The 25,269-nt window shown below is 41.4% G+C and overlaps 2 protein-coding genes across 3 annotated transcripts in view; both read left to right on the top strand.

Moving 5' to 3' along the window:
* The window catches only part of ttc28 (tetratricopeptide repeat domain 28), a 189,142-nt gene extending 181,178 nt beyond the window's left edge, over positions 1 to 7,964 (top strand). Inside the window, exons 14-24 of the mRNA XM_057320454.1 lie at positions 860 to 1,004; positions 1,133 to 1,312; positions 1,630 to 2,132; positions 2,434 to 2,681; positions 2,776 to 2,900; positions 3,938 to 4,169; positions 4,500 to 4,576; positions 4,745 to 4,768; positions 5,234 to 5,363; positions 5,446 to 5,553; positions 5,662 to 7,964. Of these exons, the coding sequence (XP_057176437.1) occupies positions 860 to 1,004; positions 1,133 to 1,312; positions 1,630 to 2,132; positions 2,434 to 2,681; positions 2,776 to 2,900; positions 3,938 to 4,169; positions 4,500 to 4,576; positions 4,745 to 4,768; positions 5,234 to 5,363; positions 5,446 to 5,553; positions 5,662 to 7,274 (3,385 nt within the window). The 3' untranslated portion in view covers positions 7,275 to 7,964. The remainder of the gene's footprint in view (positions 1 to 859; positions 1,005 to 1,132; positions 1,313 to 1,629; positions 2,133 to 2,433; positions 2,682 to 2,775; positions 2,901 to 3,937; positions 4,170 to 4,499; positions 4,577 to 4,744; positions 4,769 to 5,233; positions 5,364 to 5,445; positions 5,554 to 5,661) is intronic.
* Positions 7,965 to 8,982: 1,018 nt separating this feature from the next.
* Positions 8,983 to 24,250, top strand: pitpnb (phosphatidylinositol transfer protein, beta). 2 transcript variants are annotated; one of them, XM_057321413.1, is made up of 12 exons: positions 8,983 to 9,085; positions 11,298 to 11,328; positions 13,200 to 13,345; positions 13,530 to 13,621; positions 15,978 to 15,985; positions 16,620 to 16,694; positions 16,801 to 16,884; positions 18,016 to 18,093; positions 18,180 to 18,290; positions 18,418 to 18,540; positions 20,057 to 20,144; positions 22,084 to 24,250. In XM_057321413.1, the coding sequence occupies exons 1-11, from the start codon at positions 9,066 to 9,068 to the stop codon at positions 20,102 to 20,104; spliced, it is 816 nt and encodes a 271-aa protein (XP_057177396.1). In that variant the 5' UTR covers positions 8,983 to 9,065; the 3' UTR covers positions 20,105 to 20,144; positions 22,084 to 24,250. The 2 variants fall into 2 exon arrangements, with proteins under 2 accessions (XP_057177396.1, XP_057177395.1); XM_057321412.1 differs by lacking the exon at positions 20,057 to 20,144.
* The last annotated feature ends 1,019 nt before the right edge of the window (positions 24,251 to 25,269 follow it).

Genomic DNA, 25,269 nt, shown 5'->3' with positions numbered 1-25,269 from the left:
TCTCTCTCTCTCTCTCTCTCTCTCTCTCTCTCTCTCTCTCTCTCTCTCTCTCTCTCTCTCTCTCTCTCTCTCTCTCTCTCTCTCTCTCTCTCTCTCCCTCTCTCTCTCTCACTCTCTCTCTCTCTCTGTGCAATGAGCTGTAGGTGTGTAATGATAGAGCTGACCGTACGGTTTAGTTCCCATAGTGATGGCGACTCGACCTTGAATGTGGACTCATACACCTACACAAATTCTTCAATAATTAGATGTTCTTTATGTTCTTTACATCCATACGGTGATGTGAAGATGCTTTATTCTAAAAAGTTAGAAGAGACTTATTTCTGTAGCTAATCTGTAGAAGATGTGCACTATACACTGGTTTTTGTGGCTTATTGCTAGTAGTTACAATAAAAATGTAACAAAAAGCAGATTTACAGAAATGCAGGAAAAGTTACAAAGTAACAAGAAAAGATGCAAAACTGCAGGTATAGAATAAAACTGTATACTGTATATTATGTATACAATAAAACTGATCAGTTGTACATTTGAGCAATTTCAAGTTAAACATTTTAAGCATTTTCTTATAATCATAGACGCAGAATATGTGGACTGCATATCATCTCTAAACATTTAGAAGTCTTACAATCAAATATCTTATAAGAAGTGACAAAATGTTGAATGCTGAAGTGCTTGGATAAAAATGTCTGCTAAATGAATAAACGTAAATGAGAATGAGCAATACAGGTAAACTGCGCCCTCTAGTGTCAGAGTAATGTTTATCTTTACAATGTGCGAATTGGTATACTGTAAATAAATTGTAAGTAGTCAGTGATGGATTATCTTCACCAGTAGTGTTTTGTTGGTGTTTGTTGTGTTTCAGAAGTTGTCAGAGTATGACAAGTCTCTTCAGTAACACAGTTTCTCCGGTGAAAGAGGGCAGCTCATCTCTGCCATGCCGTGCCAGCGCACTCAGCAAACCACCGCTACGAGCTCTGTATGACCTGCTGATCGCTCCGATGGAGGGGGTACGAGTCGAATAAACAGTAAAACATGAATAATAGTCATAATAGATCCAATGTTACTCCAGTGTTAGTGTGTGTAGAAAGTTGAGAGAGAATGAATATAGCCTATGACGGTATTTGTCTGTACTCAGGGTCTGATGCACTCCAGTGGTCCGGTGGGCAGACACAGACAGTTAGTTCTGGTTCTGGAGGGCGAGCTCTATCTCATCCCGTTTGCTCTGTTGAAGGGCAGTTCTTCTAATGAGTATCTGTATGAACGCTTCAGTCTCATCGCCGTTCCATCTATCGGCAGTCTGGGCACATCAGCTAAAGTAAGAAAACACTTACAGCCTGTTTACCGCGGTACCACGTGTAAAATCATTTTCTTTATAAAGCAATATCATTAGACTCCAATGATATGACATAGGTATTATTATATACACATTTTTTATTGTTTTAACATTAACAACATCTTTAACAATAACGAGTTATAATAATAAGTGATTTCATGTTGTGATTGGCATTTTATCAACAATGAGAAGCGCATTGATCCATCTTGCTTTATGAGTGTTGCCATGGAAACATGCGTCCCCTGTGGCTCATCCAATCAGCTCCATTTTCCAATAAACATCGATGTCCTCCGCCACAGGTTCACCCACGCCGGACCGGTCCGGTTCTGTGTAACGGAGGCATGGCCGCAGTCGTCGGAAACCCTCGACTCCCACCGTCAGTAATGGACCGCTGGCTGTGGGGTCCGATGCCCACCGCCGAAGAGGAAGCGCACATGGTGGCCGATCTTCTGGGCTGTCAGCCGCTGGCTGGCCCCGCGGCCACCAAAGAGCGAGTCATGAGCGCCCTCACGCAGGCCGAGTGCGCCCACTTCGCCACGCACATCTCCTGGAAGCTGGCGGCTCTGGTGCTCACGCCCAGCCTGGACGCTGGCTCTGGACCCTCGGCTCCCGCTTCCAGCGGGGGTCCGGGGGGTGGTGAGGGTGGAGGAAAGTCCAACTACACCATCCCAGAGAGCCTGCACTTGCAAGATGATGCCAGCGATGCGGAGAGTATTTGCGACAGCCCGCCGCTGCAAGAGTTCCTGCTCACCGCGGCCGACATCCTGGACCTCAGATTGCCCACCAAACTCGTGGTGCTGGGGTCGGTAACATTGAATCAGCCCAACATCAACATAAATCCTCATCCTCGTGTCATTTCAAACCTGTATGAGTTTCTTTCTTCTGCAGAACACAAAAGGAGATATTGACAAATGACAGAATTTTTATTTTGGGGTGAACTGTCCCTTTAAAAGTGCACAAGCTTTGTAGCCAAATCGGCACATCACTTATTTTCATACATAACTTCTCTTTAACAAACCGTAGTACAACGGCAGTTTTACAGTCTATTCCAGTGAATTACTGCTCCATGGTGCTAATCCAGTGTGTGTTTTATAACCCTTCAGCTCATACCAGGAGTCGGATAGTAAAGTGACCTCTGACGGGGTGGTGGGCTTGACACGGGCTTTCCTGGCGGCCGGGGCTCAATGTGTGCTGGTCTCTCTGTGGCCGGTGCCCGTCGCTGCCTCCAAGATGTTCGTCCACGCTTTCTACAGCGCTCTGCTCAACGGAACCAAAGCCAGCGCGGCCCTCGCGGACGCCATGAAGACCGTTCAGAGCAGCAAGCAGTTCTCACACCCCTCCAACTGGGCAGGTCAGGAGATGTTAAGGTTCTTGCTTGAGGATATTACTCACTCCATTCTGGCATCTTGTTAAAACTTCTGCCCACTGCTTAAATGTGTCTTCAGGCTTTATGCTGATCGGCAGTGACGTGAAGCTGAACAGCCCGTCATCTCTGATTGGTCAGGCGTTGGCGGAGATCCTGCAGTACCCTGACAAAGCCCGAGACGCCCTGAGGGTTCTCCTGCACTTGGTGAGAAATGCAGAGCATGTTTACCATGAGATTGACATGTTTGAAGTATTGAAAATATAGGAAGTCATTATTCAGGCCTCACTGTGACATGAAGTCACCTGACATTTAAAAATAGCGCATGCTCTCCAACATACTGCCGTGCCATGGTGTTCGTGTAGGCGGTGCGGTTTCAATCATGTTTCCATGTCATCTTCACTGCAGAAATGAGCTTCTTAGCATGTTGTCTTGTTTTGGAGCACACATATCTGAAAATTAATTTACTTCAAAATACATTTACTTCACAGGCAAAACGTCCTAAGATGTTAAGTCTTGTTTTCAAAGACAAAAACTCGTTTAATATCTTAGTTAATATCTTGGGTCACTTTCCTTGTCAATTCTTGATCGAAGAGCTGTATAGATATTTATACTAACGAACAAGACAAAAATTGTAAATAAGAAGTTCATTTTTTACAATGTTGCTGCTGTACCTCAAAAGAAAAGTGTCAAAAAGACCAAAAGTTAGAAAAACTCTTAATAAACATAAATCAAAAAATATTCAGGCATTACTTGCTTCTTAAACTAAATACACTTTCATCTAGCAACAACACTGCAAAAAAAAATATTTATTGTATTTTTGTTTTGTTTTTCATTTTCAGTACATACTGTATATCTAAAAAGTCTTAAATCAAGTTGCGGTATATTTACAAAATGACAAAGTCTTGTTTTTCAGAATTAGTTGATCAAAATTAAGCGAGTTTATGCTTCAAACTAGAAAATTACAGTGGGTAAGAAAAAACTTGAATTAAGTCCATTAAATTAAGTTGAAACCAGAGTTGTTTATTTTTCTTACCGAAGTGGCAGGTATTTTTTCTTGTTTTATGCGTAAACTCGCTGGATTTTGCTTCTCAAGTAAAAATTTGTATTTGTATTGTATCAAATAAACATAGTATTGCTAATGAAGGTCGTCTTTTAATAAGGTTCAGTCTGGTTCAGAATATTTGATCAGCACATTGATTCACAGCGTTCATGTCCCATCTGTGTCTCAATGGCTCCTCCAGGTGGAGAAATCCCTGCAGCGCATTCAGAACGGTCAGAGGAACTCTATGTACACGTCTCAGCAGAGTGTAGAGAATAAGGTGGGGGGTGTGCCGGGCTGGCAGGCTCTTCTGACCGCCGTGGGCTTCAGACTGGACTCAGCTGGGACGGGACTCCCTGCCGCTGTGTTCTTTCCCACGTCAGACCCCGGAGACAGATTACAACAGTGCAGTACAACCCTACAGTCACTGCTGGGTATGACACACTCATTCTCACTTTATGAAACAACCGTAATATTAGGAATATCAAATATTTACTTGCGATTGGTTAATATAGAACACAAGTCATTATTCGGCCTGTTTTTTAAAATGGTCATTTGGGGGGAGCTTTGTGCATCATTGAATTACAGCTTGTGTAGTCCACAATACATTTTGTCTACAATACATTTTTACATTTTGTGCCTCACAGGACCACATTTTACACATTATCAAATATAATCTCATATCTAACCAGCTGAAAAAGTGATCTAACTATACATATACTGTATATGAGGCTCGTGTTGTAACTGATCTTGTGTGTTTTTAGGTTTGCCTCCACCTGCTCTACAGGCCTTGTGTAAACTGATCACAGCGTCAGAAACCGGAGAACAGCTCATCAACCGGGTGAGAATGACGTCACATACACCGTCCTGCGCTTGTGCGTCTGATCTGAGATCAGTCGTGATCTGTGCCGAGCTAATGATTTCATCACTGCTAATGTTTGTTTGCTTTTTAACACCATTTTTATCCTAAATCCTCTTTCCTTCTCTTTTCCTAAACTTACAATTGAAGGCTGTTAAAAATGTAGTGGGAATGGTGAGTTCTTACGATTTTAACTCATTTTAAGTGTCTTTACTTCAAATAATACACTAACACACTACTGTTAACTTCAAGTCAACATGTGTTTACAACTCGTTTTACTGTAATATGTGATGTTTTTTTAAACGATTGAATGAAAATGTAGGAGAGGACTTTCCATAGAGGATGATGTCTGCATGACAGACAGAGGGTTAAAAATAAGACCATCTGATGAATAATGCATGACATATACTGCTGTGAATCCTGCACAATAAAACCAGAAATACATTTTAAAAAGAGTCAAATTCAATTTCACGTTGACTTGAAGTTCAATATAAACTACTGTAAGAGGCAAATTAACATCGATAATAATTCTTAGCTTTATAGTAAGTGTTGCTTTATTTAAAATCTTTATACAGTAAAACTAAAAACATGCATGATCATGTGTTGGACATTATGAGACGTGAGATTATTTTTGCGCAGCTCCATCAGGTTTTGGTTCAGCTTCAGTCTGGAGAGAAGGAGCAGGATTTCTCTCTCGCACCCATTCAAGTGTCCATCAGCGTTCAGCTCTGGAGACTCCCCGGCTGTCATGAGTTCCTCGCTGCTCTGGGTAAAAACAGCTTCATTTCACTTTCATCTATCTACCTCCTGTAGAAGTCCATGATAACCGTATCTCTCTCTCTCTCTTTCAGGGTTTGACCTGTGTGAGGTGGGTCAAGAGGAGGTGGTTTTAAAGACGGGCAAGCAGGCAAACCGTCGCACCATGCACTTTGCCCTGCAGTCTCTGCTGGCACTGTTTGGTGAGCGTCGCTTCACCCTCACTTGGCACAGTCTTAACAAGATCAATGCAAGCATTTAAGTGTCGAACATATTAAAACAGTAATTCCTTGTATGATGTTTCTCCATAGACTCAACTGAGCTGCCGAAGCGTCTGAGTCTGGACAGCTCGTCCTCGCTGGAGTCTCTGGCGTCAGCACAATCTGTGTCCCACCAGCTGACCATGGGCTACCCCAACCCGCCCTTCTCTCCTCCCTGCCCCGACAGCCTGGCATCAGACGCCATCTCTGTCTACAGCCTGAGTTCCATCGCCTCCTCCATGAGCTTCCTGTCCCGGCCCGACGGCGATTTCATCAGCCAGCGCTCGCGGCAGCAGGAACTAGAGCGCCACCGGGGCGGAGCCGGTCTGTTTGCGTCACATCGGCACGCGGCGGTGCCACGTAGTCGATCGTCTCCGCACGGAGCCGCCGGAGGTCACGACGACGAAGAATACGAAGGCTACAGTATCATCAGCAGCGAGCCCTTGGGTACCCAGAGCGACACGCTCCCCCGGCCCGCAAACCACAGGCATCACAGGGGCGCGGCACGTGGCGGGGCGGGCAGGGGTTACACAGTGTCTGTGTCCACGAGGGGAAGCGTCAGCACCCCGACGTCGCCTGTGAAAACAACCCTGGTGCCCAGTCCCAACTCTCCCTTCCAGAAGGTGGGAAAGGTGAGCAGCTCGGACACGGGCGAGTCCGATCAGTCCAGCACGGAGACTGACAGCACTGTGAAATCCCAGGAGGAACGCACGCCCGGAGCCCCACTCGACCCGCAGGAGCTCGCCCAGAAGATTCTCGAAGAAACGCAAAGCCACATGCGTGCCGTCGAGACTCTGCAGAGGAGCACTGGAGGCGCCTCGCCGGGCAATGGGTTCGGCGGAGGAGGCCCCCCGACGCCAACGGGTGGGTCCGCGTTCCGTTCCTCAGAGACGAGCGCTTTCAGTCGGCCAAGCAGCAGAGCCAGTATTAAAGCTCAGTCGTCACCCCTCATGACCCGCCCTAAACCGCCTTCTCGCACGTCGTCCCTCCAGAAGGTGAGCTCGGGCTACAACAGCCCCGCGACTTCTGAAACATCTCTAAAAGAAGACAGCCAACCGTCGCCCACCTCCGACAGCCAGTTTAAACTCAAGTACCCCAGCTCGCCCTACAGCGGGCACATCTCGCGGTCACCCAGCAACATCTCGCCCAGTTCTGGCCACCAGTCACCCGTGGGCAGCGCTCCTTCTCCAGCGCTCTCCTACTCCTCGACCGGATCGACGCGCTCTAGCCCGGCCGACGCTCCGGATATTGACCGGCTTAAACTGGCTGCTATTGATGAAAAAGTCCAAGCCATTCACAATCTCAAGACATTCTGGGCCAACGCGACCCAACAGCATCACTCGGGGCCAATGCGTGCGCTTCGCGGTAGAAAACTGAGTACCGCCAAACGTGACGTTCTGGGCCTGCTTAATCTCTCGCCCCGCCATGCTGTGACAGGCCAGGATACGCCCAACCATGAACTGCAAGACGCTGGGCTCCAATCCCTCGAGCACGGCTCCAGAAATCCACCCAACGGCCATCGCAAGATCGAGCCGAAGAGGGTCGCACCTTCTCCGACATCTTCCACCGGGAGTAGTCCTGGATCTCACTCCATCCGACTGCCCACGGGGAACGGGTACAAGTTCCTGTCGCCTGCAAGGTTTTTTCCTTCGTCTAAATGTTGAGACGTTTATTTTTGCTTTGACACTCTCTTGATGAAGGAGTACTTTGAGTATTTATAACTCTGAAAACAGTAACAAGGACAGTCTGGGTTAGGATGTGCACATTCCCAGAAGCCTCAAACTGCCTACTGTTTAATTCTGTGCAGAGAGCATATTATCCTTATGCTTCCACCTACACTGTAAAGGACCATTTATATATGCAGACTGATCTGAGACCTGTGCAGGGCATGTCAGACAAAAAAAAACTGAGATTATACCAAAATGGTATTTCAACAAAAAGACGCTCGCTGTTTGTGTTAGTGAAGATGATGCGGCTTTGACCGGTTTATTTCATTTGAGTTTTTTGTTTTCATTTGTATTATTAATATAATTATTGTTATTATTATTATTATGGTTGGTAATTGTTATTACAGTTATTTGTTTAGTAAATTAAATCAATGTTTTGCAATCAGTATTATACGTTTTTATATTGTTAAAGAAGCAAACCATGCACAAAAAAGTAAAACATTTTTATGGAGGTGGTGACAGCGCACCTGACCTGACTTCTGTGTGAATTGAGTGTCAGTATTACAGCATGGGGTTCTCTTGCTCTCCAGTGATTTCGTGTCTTTTTAACAGAGATTTTGCATATGTGGACTCTCATCCAAACATATCTCAGTCATTTCTCAGTAAAATGGTCTCAATAAAAAATGTTTAATTTACCCTTTTGCGGTGGTCTTATATTCCTTATATTCCACACACACATTATATATACAAATACAGTATATATATATAATTTTTACAATCTTTACCATTTTAATAATGTATCTTTTAACTGACGTTAGATACTGGCACATTACTATAAGAGTGTGAAAACGGGTCAATATTTTATGACATCAGTCCTTATCAGTCCTTATACCATATTGATTCAGATCAATTGATACTAACCTCCTGTCACCTTTAGCTGATCTCATGTATGCTGTACTTTGCCTAGAGATAACACCAGTTGTAGCAATCTAAACTTAGTATGAATATTTTGGCCTCAAGTATGATCATGACAGTACAAAAAAAGTGAAAGCATCTACACACAGATCAGCAACATCATACTGTAGTTCTCTAGAAATGTTTTAAATAGAAGTGGAGTATAATAGTCTTTTATGTCGTTTGTTCAATAAAAAGGCAGCTGTTATTTTAGTGCCATTCTGCAATAGGACACTGCACTTGATTACAATAAAAGATAAACAACACAAGTTTACTCTGACACAAGGGTGTCACAATGTTTCACTAAAATATTAGTTATTTATTTCACCGTCATTAGGAATAAGCAGACAAGACAAGTGTCCAACCAGTATGGGAACTTCAATCCCTTAATGCACCAGAGCTCAGTATGGGTACTCTAAAGATGCTTGAATTTTTCGATTTTGTTGGATTCAAACCCTTGCACCACATAATTCCTGTACTCAGATTTATGCTAATGTGTATTGACTTTGCTATTTACTTATTATAGTATGTCTAAATAATTATATAATAGCAAAAGATGTACGTTGTTGTGTGCAAACTTTTAACAGATAGCCTATTTTGTGAAGGCAAACTTAACTGCCTTTATGAATTCCCTCATAAACTTTGCGTCGCAAACTATTTTCTTTTTGTGTACAGCCTTTTCGATAAACAAGCAAACAAACATATGGCAGACTTCATCCCATCATCGTTGTTTGATGTGAGACTGAGAGGGCTCGTCATCGTCAGGTGATTTGAGACGCCACCCTACCCGTGACGTCGGCAGGCCCGCGCGCAACCGCTACCGGTGGAAAGAAGATGGTGCTCATCAAGGAATAGTAAGTACAAGTGTAGCTTTTATTTTTAATTGTCTCTTAACATTTGTATTCCATAGGACGTTCATGTTCGTACGCTTCTCACTATGTTCTTTCCGTTTCGTTCTTCAATCTCGTTTTGCGGGGAAGAAGCGCGTGTGCGAGAGTGGGCGCGCTGCCGAGAAGTTCGCTAGACGCCGGCTCGCGCTTGAGGCCCTGCGCTAGCATGTAGCATTAGCGTGGTAGGCTAACAGTCCCCATTGACTTTCGATGGGACCGTGTTAGCGCTCCGCTACTGTTAGCTGTGTAGCTGTCAAGATTAAACGACATCCAATCTGGCAGTTACCTCGGACTGTAGATAACACAATATTGATTGATTTCTGCACTTTATTGTTGCTGAAAGTCATGTTAACTTCTTTATTATCGCGTTTTTGAAGGATGTTCTGTCGTTTCTTACAAGTGAAACCGCTTGAAAGTTTTGCAACTATTGATCGGATCATAGTTAAACATCTTATGTATAAGATTATAATATCTTTATAATTTCTGAATCCTTCTGAATATATTTTGTTTGGACTAACACCTATATCTCATTTATTCATTCAGTAATACGTTTTTACTGTTTAAATACACTTTCGCTCTCGTATTTCTTTTTGACATGTTGCCGACAGCAGGTTGATTTTGTCCATAAGAACGATCTGAAAAATCTCTTTAAAGTGTTTAGTGATGGCTAAACAGTGATAAATAAACGATCTGCTTTGACATTACACGCTGCTTCGCCTTATTAACCGCTTAATCTAATTATATTCACTTGTGTCTTGGTTATTTTTAGACTGTTTTATACATTCCCTGAACCAAGCAACTTAAACATTATAGGTGGCTCGAGCATTTTATTTCCATTCTTGTGTCCGGTCAGGTGTTGTCTTTCTGTTTTCTTGGGATGTAACTTGGTTATCTAGTCAGGTTGTCATGTGAAAACAATAGCCATCTGATCTGAGATCAGATTAATGTTATATTTCATACATTATCAAACTGATCTCTTTAGAAATCCACACGTTTCCCTTCGTTTTGTCAATGACGATAGTTTGAAGTCACAGCTGTTGGGTTTGCAAGAGAATGCAAATGAATGTAACCACCACTGTGCACTTAGAGTAACTTTAGGCAGCAATGCAACAGGTGTGCGTGTGTTGTCATAGTAACTATAATAGGGATGGCACGATACCACAGTCCTTTTGTCTGATTGTGATACTGCAGACATAAGTATCAGTACGTATAGATAATAATCTGATACCATCTTCACCCCTCTTATGAACAATGAAGCTTTTAATAATGCATTGTCTGACTCTGACATGATTAAACTGTGAAATAAATACTCTACACCTATTCATTTAAACATGGTACTAGTGTGTTTTCAGGCTTTCATTTTCTTTTCACATCCATGATAACCTTGTGAATACACCGTAGACGTCATAGTAAGTGTAAACAGGTTTATTTTGACCGTAAACAAATGTACTGTCACTTTAACTGAGAATGAGAGGAACAGCTCCAATAGAGCTGAAAGACATCTTGCTTAATGTCTTCAAATTAATTTTACTGTAAAATTGTACACCGTGTTATTTGTTTTTATTGTATGTGGGATGGAGGTTGATTTTGCCACATCCCTTGACTATACAGGGTTAAATACTCACTGTGGTCTCCAGGACATTGTTGCCAGTAGGTTTGAGTAATACAGTTTACTACGTAGAAAAAAAACGCATTCTGTTGTAAGATCTTAACATTTCTGAGTCACGCTGCGGTTTACTGAGCATTTCATCCGCTTGAGGTTTGCTGGGGAGTTTTAGTGTTGTGGACATGTTGTTGAGTAATACAGAAACGTCTTCCTTTGAGAATAGGTGTATCCCACCATTTAGACACGATTCGTCATTTGACAAAATAACAAAATCATTTAATGATGTCAGATTATCCTTCAACTATGTCATGTGTATACATTGCCTGTTTTCATGTTTTTTTTTTTTTGCATCAACCGCAAAAAATCCCAAATTAGTCATCCACTATCAGTGATATATAAATATGTAAGGCATAGGCATAGAGTGTTTTTTTTCTTTCAAATATATTTCACAAGTTGATTGTTTATGAAACATCCTTTTTTCCACATTTCAATTGTATGTTATTAATGGTGTCAGTGGTTGAATGTGGAGTTTTGATTTGTGTTGTAATTGTGTGTTTTCTCTTCTTTCAGTCGCGTGGTTTTACCCTGCTCGGTGGAAGAAGTGAGTGCCGTTTTTGCTTACTAATCATCATATAAAATTGAGTGTTTTAAACTATTTTGGCACACTGTGGATCTGATCGGAAAACCGAGAACCCGACGGATCATATTCCACATGTAAAACCCGTCTGCCCTCAGGGAACGTTTGAATCTCATGGAGCATTGATGTTTACTTGATTGGCATTGCTTGATATTTTGCATTTGCGGCTGTGGTCATTCATAAGTACACAACACACGTCGAACACACAACAAACTGCCTTTTTAAAGCATTTTTGCTGTCTGACAGCTGTCAGTTAGGACTTAAATGGATATTGAGTGTATTTTATGTTAACACATTCACATTACAGTAACATATATTGTACCCGATATTTATATTACATAAGATTGATTTAAAATATACCTCTGTACATGAGATCAGATACAAAGCTGTTTTATTTCCACACATATAGGTGGCTGGATGAAAAATGTCAGATTCAGTTGTCACTTTTCACACTGTCGTTCAGAAACTGTGTCACATTTAAAAACAGGAATAAAACCAGATTTGGGCCACGGTCGTGTGCAGTGTAAATTTACCCTAAATATCTTAATGAACATTCAACTATAATTATCCTGAAAGCCTAGATGAACTGTTCATGCACTGCACTTCTCTGTTTGCCTTCAGTAAAGCTGGTTTTGCTGTAAGGCTTAAATCAGTCACATAATGCAAAGCTTTTGTCTTCATATCTGAAGTGCTGGAGGGGACGTACTGTAATTACACACGATCTGTTAAATACCCCAGAGACAAAACTGAGTGGGTTTCTTTTAACAAATCTATAGGGTCTTGTATCTATGTGCGAGTTTAATTCAAACTGTTAGTAAGGAAACGGTTTGAGAGCGTGGCATATTTTAAAGACAAAACCTTATGATCTGTTAGAAATACATTGCTAATTTCACTTAATGAGTGAAACGGACTGTTCTGCTGGAAATAATGTGGGACATGAGTTGATTGTGAAAAGTAGGCTATGATATTATTAGTGGTAGTTTGCTGAAGGCGATCATCACTATCACTGTTGCTCAAATTTAGGTCTAGAGAAGTCGAGAACACTTTATTAACTCAGTTGAGAGACAATTGTAAATTATACCTCAAATCAGAATGTCCTGATATTTAATCTAAACAATTAATACATCAGCAGAAAAACGTTATTGCATTTTTATTAGGGCTGTAAAGTGTTGATGAAATTCAATATCGTCGCTGTCCCTCCGAAACCTTGGATGTCCAAATTCGCTGTTTTTAGGAAATGGAAAAACACTGGGCTTTTTAAATGATTACATACTGTGTGGTCAAAGTTAACAAGCACCTTTTAATACTTTTTATTGGTTAGATATTTGCAAAACCCAGTGACAAACATAAAGGGTGACGAATTATAATGATTTGTGACAAAATGTGGAGATTGAAAGTTTCAGAATTACAGCACAACATGCTTGAAGTTTGTAAAATCAATTAATGATTTAATGAAAAACATTGAAAACTTAATACATAACATACATGTTAAATATTTTTCTCATTGTTGATCATTTTTCTTCACTTCCATTTACGTGCCAGTCTTCTAAAACGTTGACTACACAACTTTTTAAAATATTAAAATCATTTTAGTAATTGCAAAACCATTGCGACAACTTAGTGATAACTTTGATATACTGGTCAGCACTAATTTTGATAAAAAAGTAAGACAACAAATATTGTTATTCTCTAGACAAATGCGTACTGTATCTTAATGTAATAGTAGTACATGGATTCAGCTTTAGAGATGCTTCACGCAACCCTTCGAGCTGATGAGACGTGTAACGTATGTAACATTTCAGAAGATCTTAAACATGTCTTGTGTTTTGCTTCAGTATCAGGTTGGCCAGCTGTTCTCTGTGGCTCAGGCCAGTAAGAATGAGACAGGTGGAGGCGAGGGCATTGAGGTGCTGAAGAACGAACCGTATGAGAAAGATGGGGAGAAGGGACAATACACACACAAAATCTATCACTTAAAGAGGTGAGTGAGCCAAAGCCGTTCTTCTTCGGTTTAGTCTGCATGTCTCAGATTAGACTTTGCTCTTATTGTAAGACAATCACGTGAATGTCTTTAAAAACCATTACTATCACTATTCTCAAAGCAATCGCAACTTTTCCTCTTAGTTCACAGCTGTAGTTCCTTTGGTTTTTCTGTGTTTGTGTAGTAAAGTTCCAGGTTTCGTGAAGATGATCGCACCAGAGGGGGCTTTAGTTTTCCATGAAAAAGCCTGGAACGCTTATCCGTACTGCCGCACTAGTGAGTGGATCACGGACACACTCATACTTCACAATCTATCACGTCACATTTTCTTACATGTGCATTAGACAATATGTAAGTCTTTTCATGTTGTCACAGATCACATACGTGCACACAACTGTGAGGGTTGTTTTTATGTTTCATGAAGTTTATGTGCCGTTTTGTAAAGAGCAAGGCCAGAAACATACTCTCTGCAAGTAACAACGACTATCGCATTAAAAGTGTACAATCCCATTTAACATGTGTTGAGGGATTGCTGTGTTCTAATAAATATCAGTAATCTAAAAACATGCCAACAAATAAATGAACATTAACTAACTCGACAGTAAAGCTCATTATGGCACTATATACAACTTTGCATTTAATACTTGAAGTGTGCATACGCATGAGTGGCCATACAGTGTTTGCATATTTACTTGAAGTATATTTCTTATATATTCCAATATTCGTAAATACGTTTATACGTCAGGCCCATTGTGTACTTGCGGCACATGAAATGGTTATTTTAGAGCTTGTGGAATCTGAATCTTCTGCATTCAGATAGCTGCGTATGAGAGTATGCTTCAGGCTAGGGCTGCACGATTAATTGCGATTTTCTTTCAATATTGCGTAAATCGATCCGTCGATTGTAACTATGACATCGCGACTATGTAACTATGACGTGTGTTTTATGCGCGGCTTGTCCGTGAAGCACCGCTCTTTGATCTGTAGTAAGTGCTGCCCCATCTGAAATCACTATGCTTATAACGTGCATTTGAAAAAGCAACACCTTTTCTTTATAAATATACTTTATTATCATGAAAATACCCGAGAAGGCTTGAAAAACAGTGATAGAAAGATCTCCATAAGCATTTTATGGAACAAGTGCTGCGTCTCAATTCGCCTACTTATACTATGCACTATAAGTATGTACTGCTTTTGTTATGGAAAAGTATATACATTTTAGTGCGTAGCAAAACGGAATGCATGCACTGGGACATACTAACGCAAAACACAAGTGGCCGTTGTTGCCTAGACGACACTGTGATCCTTAAAGCGGCCCTAACACACGCGGTTTCTGCCAATCTCATATTAATCTTGAGTACCTATAGAGTAGTATTGCATAGTTCGTATCTTCGAAGAGTATTTAGTGTGATCACATTTATAAAAGATAGATACAGCTGTATCTCCGAGTATTTCCGAAATCATGTGGCGCGTGCGGGGGGGGAGGGGTCAGGCTGAACTAAAGTTGCACTCACCGCATGCGGTTCATGTCCGGCATCTTTTAGCGCTAGGACGGCTCCATATATCAGTTTCAAACGATTTCCAAATCCAGCATTATAACCACCGTTTATATAACATTCATCACCCAACTGAACTTCGCGAGCGTATGCTCTCTCTCTCTATCCTGCACACAAGTGAAAGTGACGTCTGCGCATGCTCCTTGTCCTGCTCTCCTTGCCGCCACGTGGGCGCGCCGCGTGCTTTTCCGGGAGAATTGTCCAATAAGGGACTAAGAAAAATTGTTACGAAACAGTTTTATATGTTAGAAAAAAACTTTCCGAAACCTGTACGATCGCTGTGGGAGTTTATTGAGCACAGAAATACTACGTAATACGCCCAACTCGTTTTTTGACAATTTGACCATGTTAAGCATGAGAAGACAGCACGTTTAACATTGTAAAGAAGTCAGAATGCACGACACACCGTTCCACCACCCCTTTAACTGTCACGAACATCAAAATACATCGCTTCTTGGCATTTAAGTGTTCATTTATTCATTATTTCACATGTAATATTACCTGTATACTCACATTTATTAATTAAGTGAAGCACCTTTCATTTAATTTTATTAATGCAGTGGAGCGTCACTAAACTCCGCCCTCTCGCGGTGAGTTGTGGGTAATATCAGCCGTTAAGTGTCCATGGATTCACACTTCGAATTTTCACCGGAAACAGTAGACGTCCGGGTACTTTGAGAATACTTATTTCAGCATACTATGATTTGGGACATACTAATTCTATTTTCAAATACTGTTTAGGAGGACAGATAGTATGCGGATTGGGATGCAGCATACATGTGGTGTGTTGTACTTCTTCTGCGGCGCTTATTTGGAGTTTCTGTGCGAGAGCGCCCTCTGGCTTTCAGACGGAGCAGCATTTAACCGTACTTCACTGAAGAACTGCGCAAAAACAATCGTAGTAAATCGTCTAATCGTGTGCGGTTAATTAACGATTTATCGTGCAGCCCTACTTCAGGCCTTATAACCTTGAGTTGTTCGTATTGGTTTGTTTAATATTTAAAATAGGAATGTTTTTCTGTGTCACCTGATTATTTTTCTCTTTTATTTTTGCATGCCGCTCCATACCTCTTCAGTTGTCACTGTAAGTACAAAAACTGTCCGTGTGCTGTCTTTGACTGAATGTACACTAAACAACCCCTGCATGACTGTTTACTGTGAAGTGCCTGCAGTTTAAATGAAATGTGTTTTTTTGTTTTTGAATCGGGCGTTTGTTTTATGTCAGTACAGTGGCCCTGAAAAGTATTTGGACACTTGGTAGTTCATGAGATTAACTGTAGACATGTTCTTCTAATGTTTCACATCCTGAGTGGCATTTTAAACGCATTATCTGTTGCTCAATCGTTTGTGCTGTCTTCTTTAAATGTAATTTGCTTTTGTTTCGTTATGTGACCTTCACATGTTAAATGTGCTTATTTGTTTTTCTGGGAGCAGCATATCAGATATGTTCTCGTTCGGAACACCATAAATAACATTTCTGGGAATACATCAAGTTTACCTTCTGTCCTGTAGGAATATGTTCCCTTACAGCATTACAGCCGGTTTAAAAACATGTGGTTTGGAGCTCTGAAGTTGTTGTCAGACACACTATCTCTCTCACGTCTCCTTTAGATCTGATAGTTCTGCATTTCACACATCGCAGGTCAACAGAGTGAAGTCATTTGTCCTGTTTGTGATGAAGTTTCACGAAGGTAAACATCTCGCTCTCTTTTCCCCAGAATGAATACATGAAAGATGACTTCATGATTAAAATCGAAACGTGGCACAAACCTGACACGGGCTCATTAGAGAATGTGAGTAAGATGTTTGTCTTTTGTCATTCGAGCGTAATGTTTTGAACTGTAACCACATGAAATGAGGATTTTCACAAATTGAAGTTTATTTTGTGGCGGTTGTCAGGTACACGAACTGGATCCCACCACGTGGAAGACGGTGGAGGTTGTGCACATTGATATAGCCGATCGCGCTCAAGTTGAACCTGGGGTGAGTTCACTTCGCATCAGTCTGTAGAAATGCGCAGATCTGTGACATCGTGAGGAATTCTTGCTTTGCTTTTCTTGAGCTCTGCTGAAATCTCTGCTGGTCATACAGTGATCAAGCTGATGTTGTTTCGCCGCTCCTCATTTTAATTTGCATAACTTGGCCGTCTGATGCTAATACTTGAGGGCATGTTCACATTAGAGGCTTTGGTGACCCAAGTCTGACATCAAAGTCTGGTTTCATTTGGCTTGCGTGGCAGTTTGTTACTGTAGGAAATTACTCTTTATTTGCTAATACATTGAAATCTATTTTGTTCACTTTTCAGCATTGTCATAATTCGGCAGCTTTAAAATGATTTAAAATATCTTTTCGTTGCTTTCATTATATTTTAAACCCTTTAGAAGGGCTATCTCACTTGTTATTTACTTCCACCTTTTGTGCAGCTCTGAGGTGCTGCTGTTATGTAAAACTAGATTAGGATGACGTGACATTAGTGTATTTGCACTGTTGCCCTTCTGACCTACATTACTTGTGGTTCACTAGTTTACCCAAAAAGGCTTTTTATATCACGTACATCTGCTACCAATGTCTAAGGACTCTCTGAACTCTCACTGCCACACGTTGTGTTTTTGTGGCACATGCTGTTTAAGAGGGTCTTTTTTTAAGCTTTGTGTTGTAGCTTTCGGTTGTCTCTCTATGAAATTGTAAACCTCCAGATCAAACAGGTTAGCTGCCGGTACCGTCCACCAGAAGACACGCACACTGTGTCAGATATCAGCTGCTTTGAATAAATCCAAATGCTCTTCTCCTGGGTTTCCACGTGACCTCATTCTGGCATTGTGCCGGGGGGATAAATACAGCAGTTTGACTGGAGCTCAGTGCCGTAGTGTGTTGACTAGAAAGAATGAATCAATGGACGGTGAAAACACCCGTCTGTACATCTCGTGAGTGGCCTGGAGCACATTTATGCTTCGTACCTATAATGAGTTAAGTGGATCAGATCCGGTTGGGCTTAATCCCTCTTACCATATGTTCTTAGTACTCATCGCTGAGGTTCCAGAGCGTCTGTGCCCTGTCTGAATTCACAGCCGTACAGCAAAACCTGACTCGTACTGTTATTCCTTTGTGTCACAGGACTATAAACAGGATGAAGACCCGGAGATCTTTCATTCCGAGAAAACGGGCAGAGGACCTTTAGGACCAGACTGGAAGGTGAGAGGCCTTTAGTGCATCTTCAGACATCTTCAGTGTTCAACCCCTTTCCTTTTAAAAACCGTTTGTGTTTTGTGCCTGAACAGAAAGAGCTGTTGGCTAAACCGGACGTCCCTCGTATGTGTGCGTACAAACTAGTCACCGTCAAGTTTAAGTGGTGGGGCCTTCAAACCAAAGTAGAAAACTTCATCCACAAGGTAAAAGAAAGAAACTCACTCCTGTTTCTGTTTGCATGATGCTGTCCGACGACGCTTTGCAATAACATTGCTGAGTGGCCGTTTGTGTGCGCATTTCTACCTTGTGTAACCGCTTCTCCATTTGCAGCAAGAGAAAAGAATCTTCACCAACTTCCACCGTCAGCTCTTCTGCTGGATTGACAGCTGGGTGGAGCTCACCATGGCGGACATCCGCCGGATGGAGGAAGAGACACAGAGGGAGCTGGAAGAGGTCAGAACAACAATGTCTTGTGAAACGTGAAGAATTGAAATAAATGCATGTACAGCATTAGGCCTCGGAAGCCTCATGTTTTGAAAATGCTTTTTATTCTAGCCTTCATTGGCGAACGCCCTGTTACCCAAATTGTGATTGATAGACACTGACGCCATATATAATTCGGTCGCCCACACAGCGTTCTGTCATCGCCCCGCACATAAATGTGTGCCGTTTCTGTGCCACTAGCAACACCAAATGGAACAGTAAAATGATTGTTTACCGGTAACGCAAACAAACAGCAATGTTTTGAAAGCGACGGTGTTTACGTATTGTTTTTGCTGCGCATTAAACTGGTTTTAAGTCTCAAAGCAAACGTTCTAGCAACAATGGTGATGTGCTGTTCAGAAAACACTGCCGCGCTGAAATATATTCACACTAGAAGCATTCAGCCCAGTGCATGCCCACACATCAATCTGACGTGAACATCTGGTTTGGTTTAACTGCGTAACGCTGGGCGTTTATATGTGGAATAAAACGTTTAGTACCTGTGATATTAGCACCAGGAGTCATTCTTGACTATAGACCTCAAAACAGAAGTCAGTGGATTCTGGGCATTATTGAAAGGGTTACAGATTATAACCCAATAGCTATATTGGGTTTTTCCACCGGTCACTCCTGGCAGCCTGCTCATGTTCTCTGTTTTCAGTCGTGCTTGTGTTGAACGCGTCCCAGCTGAAGTGTATAGCGTTTGGCCCAGATTCTTTCCTCAGCTCGGCAAGTGCGACGATCCAACAGCGACGGCCCTTCCAAACTCTGACACGCTCTGCGATCGCTTTCAGTGCGCAGCCAACAAAAACCACAAACTCTTCAGTGCCTGGGAAATATCGATCAATGCGCTCTCCTCCAGGTCCCGCAGGCGCGCTCGCTTATTACTTTTATTCTGAAGCTGCAGCTGGCCAAGAGCAATAAAGTGATTCCTAACCCGTCAACCTATCAGTCATATTATAAGTTAAGTCTGTCTCTAAACTAGTTCATCAACATCTGTTATTGCCTTTGGTTGTTAAAGCTGGCGTTCATAAAACGGGCTCTTTACGTAGTAAAACTTATATTTGACAAAAACAGTATTTTTACGATGCTGCTATCCGGTTGCCAAGCAGAAAGTATGTTTTTGGACTAATACTTGACGAATCGCATTTACTTTGGCTTTGCTGCTCTTTCCAAAGAGGTTCCAGGGTATACATATTTTTTTCAACCCTTTTATGGAAATGATGAATGTTTCCAATGATGATGTCAACATTAACCCATTCAGTTCCTCAGTGCTGTGCTTCACCCTCCAATAATATATTTTTTTCTGCATTATGGAAATTGTGCTTGTTTGTGTTCCTGTTGATTTTGGGCTGGAATATGTCCTGCATTTTTATAAGATTCACCGAAATATGCGTTTCCTGTTCTGTTATTGGCTGGTTTGATGTTTTCCAGGTGGACGCCAGCGAGTGATCAGGTTGCACCTAACCACATGTTCTGTTTCTAGATGCGTAAGAAGGGCTCCGTACGAGGAACGACCGCGGCCGAGGAGTAGCCGAATCCTTTTAGTAACGCGTGACAGGTGGAGTGACTTTGTAAGTCTCGCCCGACGAGAGGTGGCCGTTTCGCTGTGCATTCTTTCTGTTCTCGTTCACTTTAACTCTCGCTGTCGCACACTAACCCATCTTCAACGTCTCTGTTCCAGCTAACCACAACTAATGAACCGTTCTCCTCCCAGCTGACGTGTGGATGAATTTAACCCGAGTTAAAGTGTTAGTGGTTTCAGACCAACTCTTGGCTGAACCGCCCAATAGCGTCCGCTCCGTCCAGAGGAAAATAGTGCCTCAACAGCGCAAATTGGAAACAGGTGTTTGTCGCTCCCTGAAACGGGCTCATCTGATAGGTCTAATGGTTTTAGGCTGCAGTTGAAAGGTAAAAGAGCTTTTTTGGGCAGGGATAGACTGGCTCGCTGTTAAAAAGAAGCCCGGTGGCTGGGATGTTTTCAGGATCTGCAATATTTCCATCATACACCAGGGGTCTCCTTATTTTTCATTTAAAAAGTGCTAGTTTGCCCCAAAATGAAACTTCTGTCATTTACTCGTTCTGCCTCATGTTGTTCCAAACCCTGTATGACTTTCTTTTGTGGAACATGAGATGTTCTGCGGAGTTTTCGCATTGTTCTTTTCCATACAACAAAAGCATATTATGACCCGGGACTGTCAAGCTTAATAAAAGTGTTCCCGATGACACAAGTCATGTGGTTGCTTGTGTGCAGAACAGTTTGAAATAATTCAGATTAAATCACCTCCGCTTTGATGTATTTACAAATATGCTGTGGCCCTATTAGGTGTCGTTTGGCCCTTTATGTTCCACGTTATAATGTCAGAGGGGTTTGAAACAACATGAGGATAAGTAATTAATAACAATTAGAGTAAATCATTCCCTAAATTTTCATGAAAGTCTATATATATTTTTGTCATGTATTGGACGTCGTTCGAAGTTGTCAGAAACTTCTGTTCATCTTGCGACGTCTCTGTAGTTTATTGAAGCAGTTATGGACTTCATTTTATAGAATTTTAGACTTTCTTCTCGAGAGGAATTCAGCATCTATTGAGAGTCAGAGAGGCGGAATGGAGCACAGCCGCTTCGGATTTGCGTGTTGTTCTCCCTCCCCCTGTGCTTGGCTCCGCCGCGGAACGATCTGGAAGCGATGAGGCTCTCCTCCGACGCTCTTTCCAGGCGTCTCTGCCCAAATCTTTTTTTCCCATCATTTCTCTCCGTCGCCCCATTTGTTTCTTTGCTGTGTTCTTGGTTTCTAATCACCTTTTTTGTGTTTGTTGATTTTTCCAGAGCGTGTTTGTACTTTGTGCATGTGTGTTTCTGGACTCTTTGATTCGAGCGAGCATGCACGTGTATGAAAAAATGAAAAGGCTACAGTATCTGTTTACCAGTGTTACCTGGCACGACACAAGTTTCCAGCATCAAGTGAAGCATGGGTTTGGACTGGTGTGACGTCACTGCGGGTTGAGATCTCCTGCAGATAGTCACCAAACGCCAACAAATTGTCTCGTGTTTGTGGCCTGTTAGAACAAAAAACTCAGATTAAATGAACATTCGAGGTTAAATACAAGTTAAGCTGTATTGAAAGCATCTGTGACCACAGACAATAATTTGACTCATCTTCTCAGTTTCTTAAAACAAGAGCATTTACTCATGTTAACATATAGCAATATTTTGTGTTCTTACAAACCGATGGGTGATTCGGTTCACAGATTCTGTTCATACAGCTTGGATGAGGAATTAGAAATCTTGTGACCAAACCAAATATCTTGCGTCTTATCTTTTTGCTACATGGTTAAGACCAAACCTGTGATATGAAAGAGATTGTTTAAATAGATGCTGTGTCCCTTTGTGTTGTGCCTGGTTTACGACACAGAAAGATTATTTGTGTAATTCATATTCCTTTATTTCTGCACATGATAAAGTGGGAAGTGTGGCACATTCCTAAAAATAATAATTCTTGTTCTCTCTCAGCTTCGTAAAACCGGTCAGGTTAGAGGCACCAGTGCTGCTCACGAACAATGAGACAAAACTAAAGAATCCAACCACAGCGACGCTTGTCGAGACGTCACCGCATCCACACACACCGGCCAGTGGGGGCGCCGTCCTCACACTGAAGAATGACGCAATGATCAGTGATACCGAACGAAACTCACGCCTGCCGCAGGGTGGAAAACGCTTCACGCTGGATGGGATTTTGACTGTTTACTAAACCATAGAGAGAATCTCAGGCAGGTTTATAAAACTGACTATTACCACTTTTTTAGGGAGTTTTAGAAATATCAGAGTATTGCTGTATGGTTGTGTTATTCTGTTTCTGAAAAAAAAAATTGCCATGCATTGGACCAATTATTTGTTCTTATGTTTTTTTTTTGTCATCTGTTTATAATTGTTTGGATCTTAATTTTTTCTGTTGAGTCTTTTCCCCTAGAAAAAGCATTTCTTTCAGTTTCTAGTTTGATTTGTACATTTGCATTCGTTGTATCAGCATAGTCCTGCCTATCATGTCTTGTTTTTCTAGGAGATGTTATGCTATTGCACGGTTGGAAAATACAGGGGCTTTGTATGAGCTCGGGCATGTTAGTGGCTGTTTTCGAGAAGGCCTCCATGTTCAAAAAGACCCTTCACATGACACAAAGCGCTCTCTCTCAGGACTCTTAAGATGAACATGGTTTACCTCCCCAGAATCCAGACTAATTACCAGAGCCATTGCCACTGCTGCTTATATAGAGCTGCTTTAATACAGGTGAAGTGCTTTTATATCCCTAATCTACCTGTAACGCTCTCAGGGTTCCCACGCTCGCAAAACCAGGGATATCCAGGCCTGAAAGTCATAGGGAATTTAAATGATTCTGTTCATTGCGAGTGCAATTGCTAGAAAATGAGTTTTAAAACGCTTATCCAGTAACGTTAGTCATGAATGTGAAAAGGTGTGGGAACCCTGTGCTTTGTGCATAGATGCCTGTCAAAAAAGCCGACTTTAAAAATGCATTGAATGACGCTTGATCTGTAGATAAGACTGTATCATATCAGGTCAGAGTTGAGAGGTTTGATTCTAACTAACCTCTTCATCTCTCCCCGACCTGCACCAGCCTGTCAAAAAACAAAAACATTTGGCGTTTGCATTGGTCGTGCATGATGTTGAACCCAAAGCGCAGGGCTGTTTTAACTTTATTTAAATGTTTGTGTTACCGGACTGTAAGCTTTTAAAGTGTACCAAATGTACGGTTCTTGGTTCTAGTTTTTGCTCCCCAGCAGTGGGAGAATTGTAATTTGATTCAGTTTTTATCGAATGTCGTGGCCAGTGCATTAGTAATTATTTTAATGATGATGTAGGCTTCTTTGGACGACTGAAGTTTGCACTGTTGGAGGCAGACTGGTGCCTGATACCTGTTTTAACATGCTTCTGCAATTCTGAATATCAGCAAAATCTCAGCGCATTGTGTTTAGTTACCATAGACTTACACATTTGTGATAGATTTAAGCCTTTCTATGTGCAAAATGGGGCTTCTGAGATGTTCTCCACACTCTGGGAGTTTTATATGGATATATTATGGAGTTTTTTAACATTTCCCATTATAAGGTCCACAAATGTTCACGTAATCGTGCGGCGTGTCGTATGATGTCAGGTTCTTTGACGGCACGCTAGCTCAGAAATCAATTTTCGTGTGTCCACGTTTGTTTTTATCAAAAATGTAATGTGTCCTGGGTCTTCTGTTGGGGGTGCTGTTAGCAGGAAGTCAATGTTTTCATGTTATCATGTTATCACAATCATAATTGTTGAACAATCGGTGCACTGATGTCTGTGTTTACTTACACACGTGTACAGAATACTGTCTCGAGTTTCAGATTGTGTGGTTTACATTTGTATGCGTACATGACTTTTAGGATAGCAGGTCATGTGGATGGGCACGGCAGGTTTCAGATACAATGAATGAGTCACATATTGCAATGTAAACAACACAGAGAATCTACTGTTTTTCTTGGGAATTATACGATGCTTTTGTTTTTCTGAGAATCAGGGGAAATAGTGAATGTACAATGGTGGGATTTTCTTTCTTTTTTGCAGCTATTGAATTATAGAAGTTTAATGATTAACAATACATCTAATAAATTTTGACACCTGTCGTACTTTTCTGAATTTCTTTTGCCATTTATTTTTACTGCACTGTTACCATTTTGCTATGAAACTTGAGGATTCATGTCTTCCCTTGGAATGTTTTCTTTTCTCTGAGTGCAACAGGGACTAAGGATTTCGGGTTTCTGCGGTCATGGAAAACCCGAAAAATAACAATGGCACAATTTTGATATCCAGGATTGGAAGTCATGAAAATTTCTGAATGTAGATTATTGTGGTTAAGCTCTCCGGTAAAGTATTTAAGCACTAGAATTTGCTCTTTGCAGGTGCAGTATCTATAAAATTAGTTTTACAAGTCTTTGTGCCAGTAATCACAAACACATGGAGATAAATTGGTGTTAGGGTTGGGAAGCCTGGTGACAGCTTAATTCATTTCTGCACTTTTAATTTTGAGCCACGAAGGGTTTATGATCACATAATAACATAATATGATGTACTTAATTCGGTTTAGTCTGCATTTCTCCCTAGTAAGTGTGCATGTACCGGACATCACCAGTAGATGGCACTGTTCCGCCTTGACAGTCGCAGGTAAAACGGTGTCATTTGGTGGCCAAAGAAACCAAGCAAACACTTTTGTTTTCCATTTATTATTTTAGCATTCGTTTAAATTCAGCTGCCAAATCTAGCAACATTTTGGCTACTTGAATTTCATTATAGCACTACATTACTATAATTTTATAGTGTAGTAGTGTTATAATGGGTTGTATCATTTTATTGTGGTTTGGTGGAATACAATCTTGTTTGTACCTTAAGATTATATTTCTACAGTTTCTTAATCACTGTTCATTTAAAAAGGTTTTGTTGGAAGGATAAATAATTTGACCCAGCTCAATGACTTTTAAAATGTATACCACAATTACTAGTTCATTAACCCTGGCGATGTTCATTATCTCTGTCTGTAATTTATCTCTGCTTGAAAATGAAGGCCTGTCTTATGCATGAATTAATAACTGCTGCATATTTACTACAGCGTTCCTGCACATAAAGGACAAACGTTTGAAAGATTTGTATGTGGCTGCACA

This window comes from Triplophysa rosa, linkage group LG22, assembly GCF_024868665.1.
Source record: "Triplophysa rosa linkage group LG22, Trosa_1v2, whole genome shotgun sequence".
Classification (NCBI taxonomy): domain Eukaryota; kingdom Metazoa; phylum Chordata; class Actinopteri; order Cypriniformes; family Nemacheilidae; genus Triplophysa; species Triplophysa rosa.
The sequence above is the reverse complement of the archived record's forward strand: the minus strand, read 5'-3'. Positions and strand labels throughout refer to the sequence as shown.

Coding starts and splice junctions, on each gene's coding strand:
- pitpnb (XM_057321412.1), top strand. CDS start 9,066: ATGGTGCTCATCAAGGAATA. Junction 9,086..11,297: donor ATGGTGCTCATCAAGGAATA/GTAAGTACAAGT, acceptor CTCTTCTTTCAG/TCGCGTGGTTTTACCCTGCT. Junction 16,885..18,015: donor GCGCTCAAGTTGAACCTGGG/GTGAGTTCACTT, acceptor TTTGTGTCACAG/GACTATAAACAGGATGAAGA.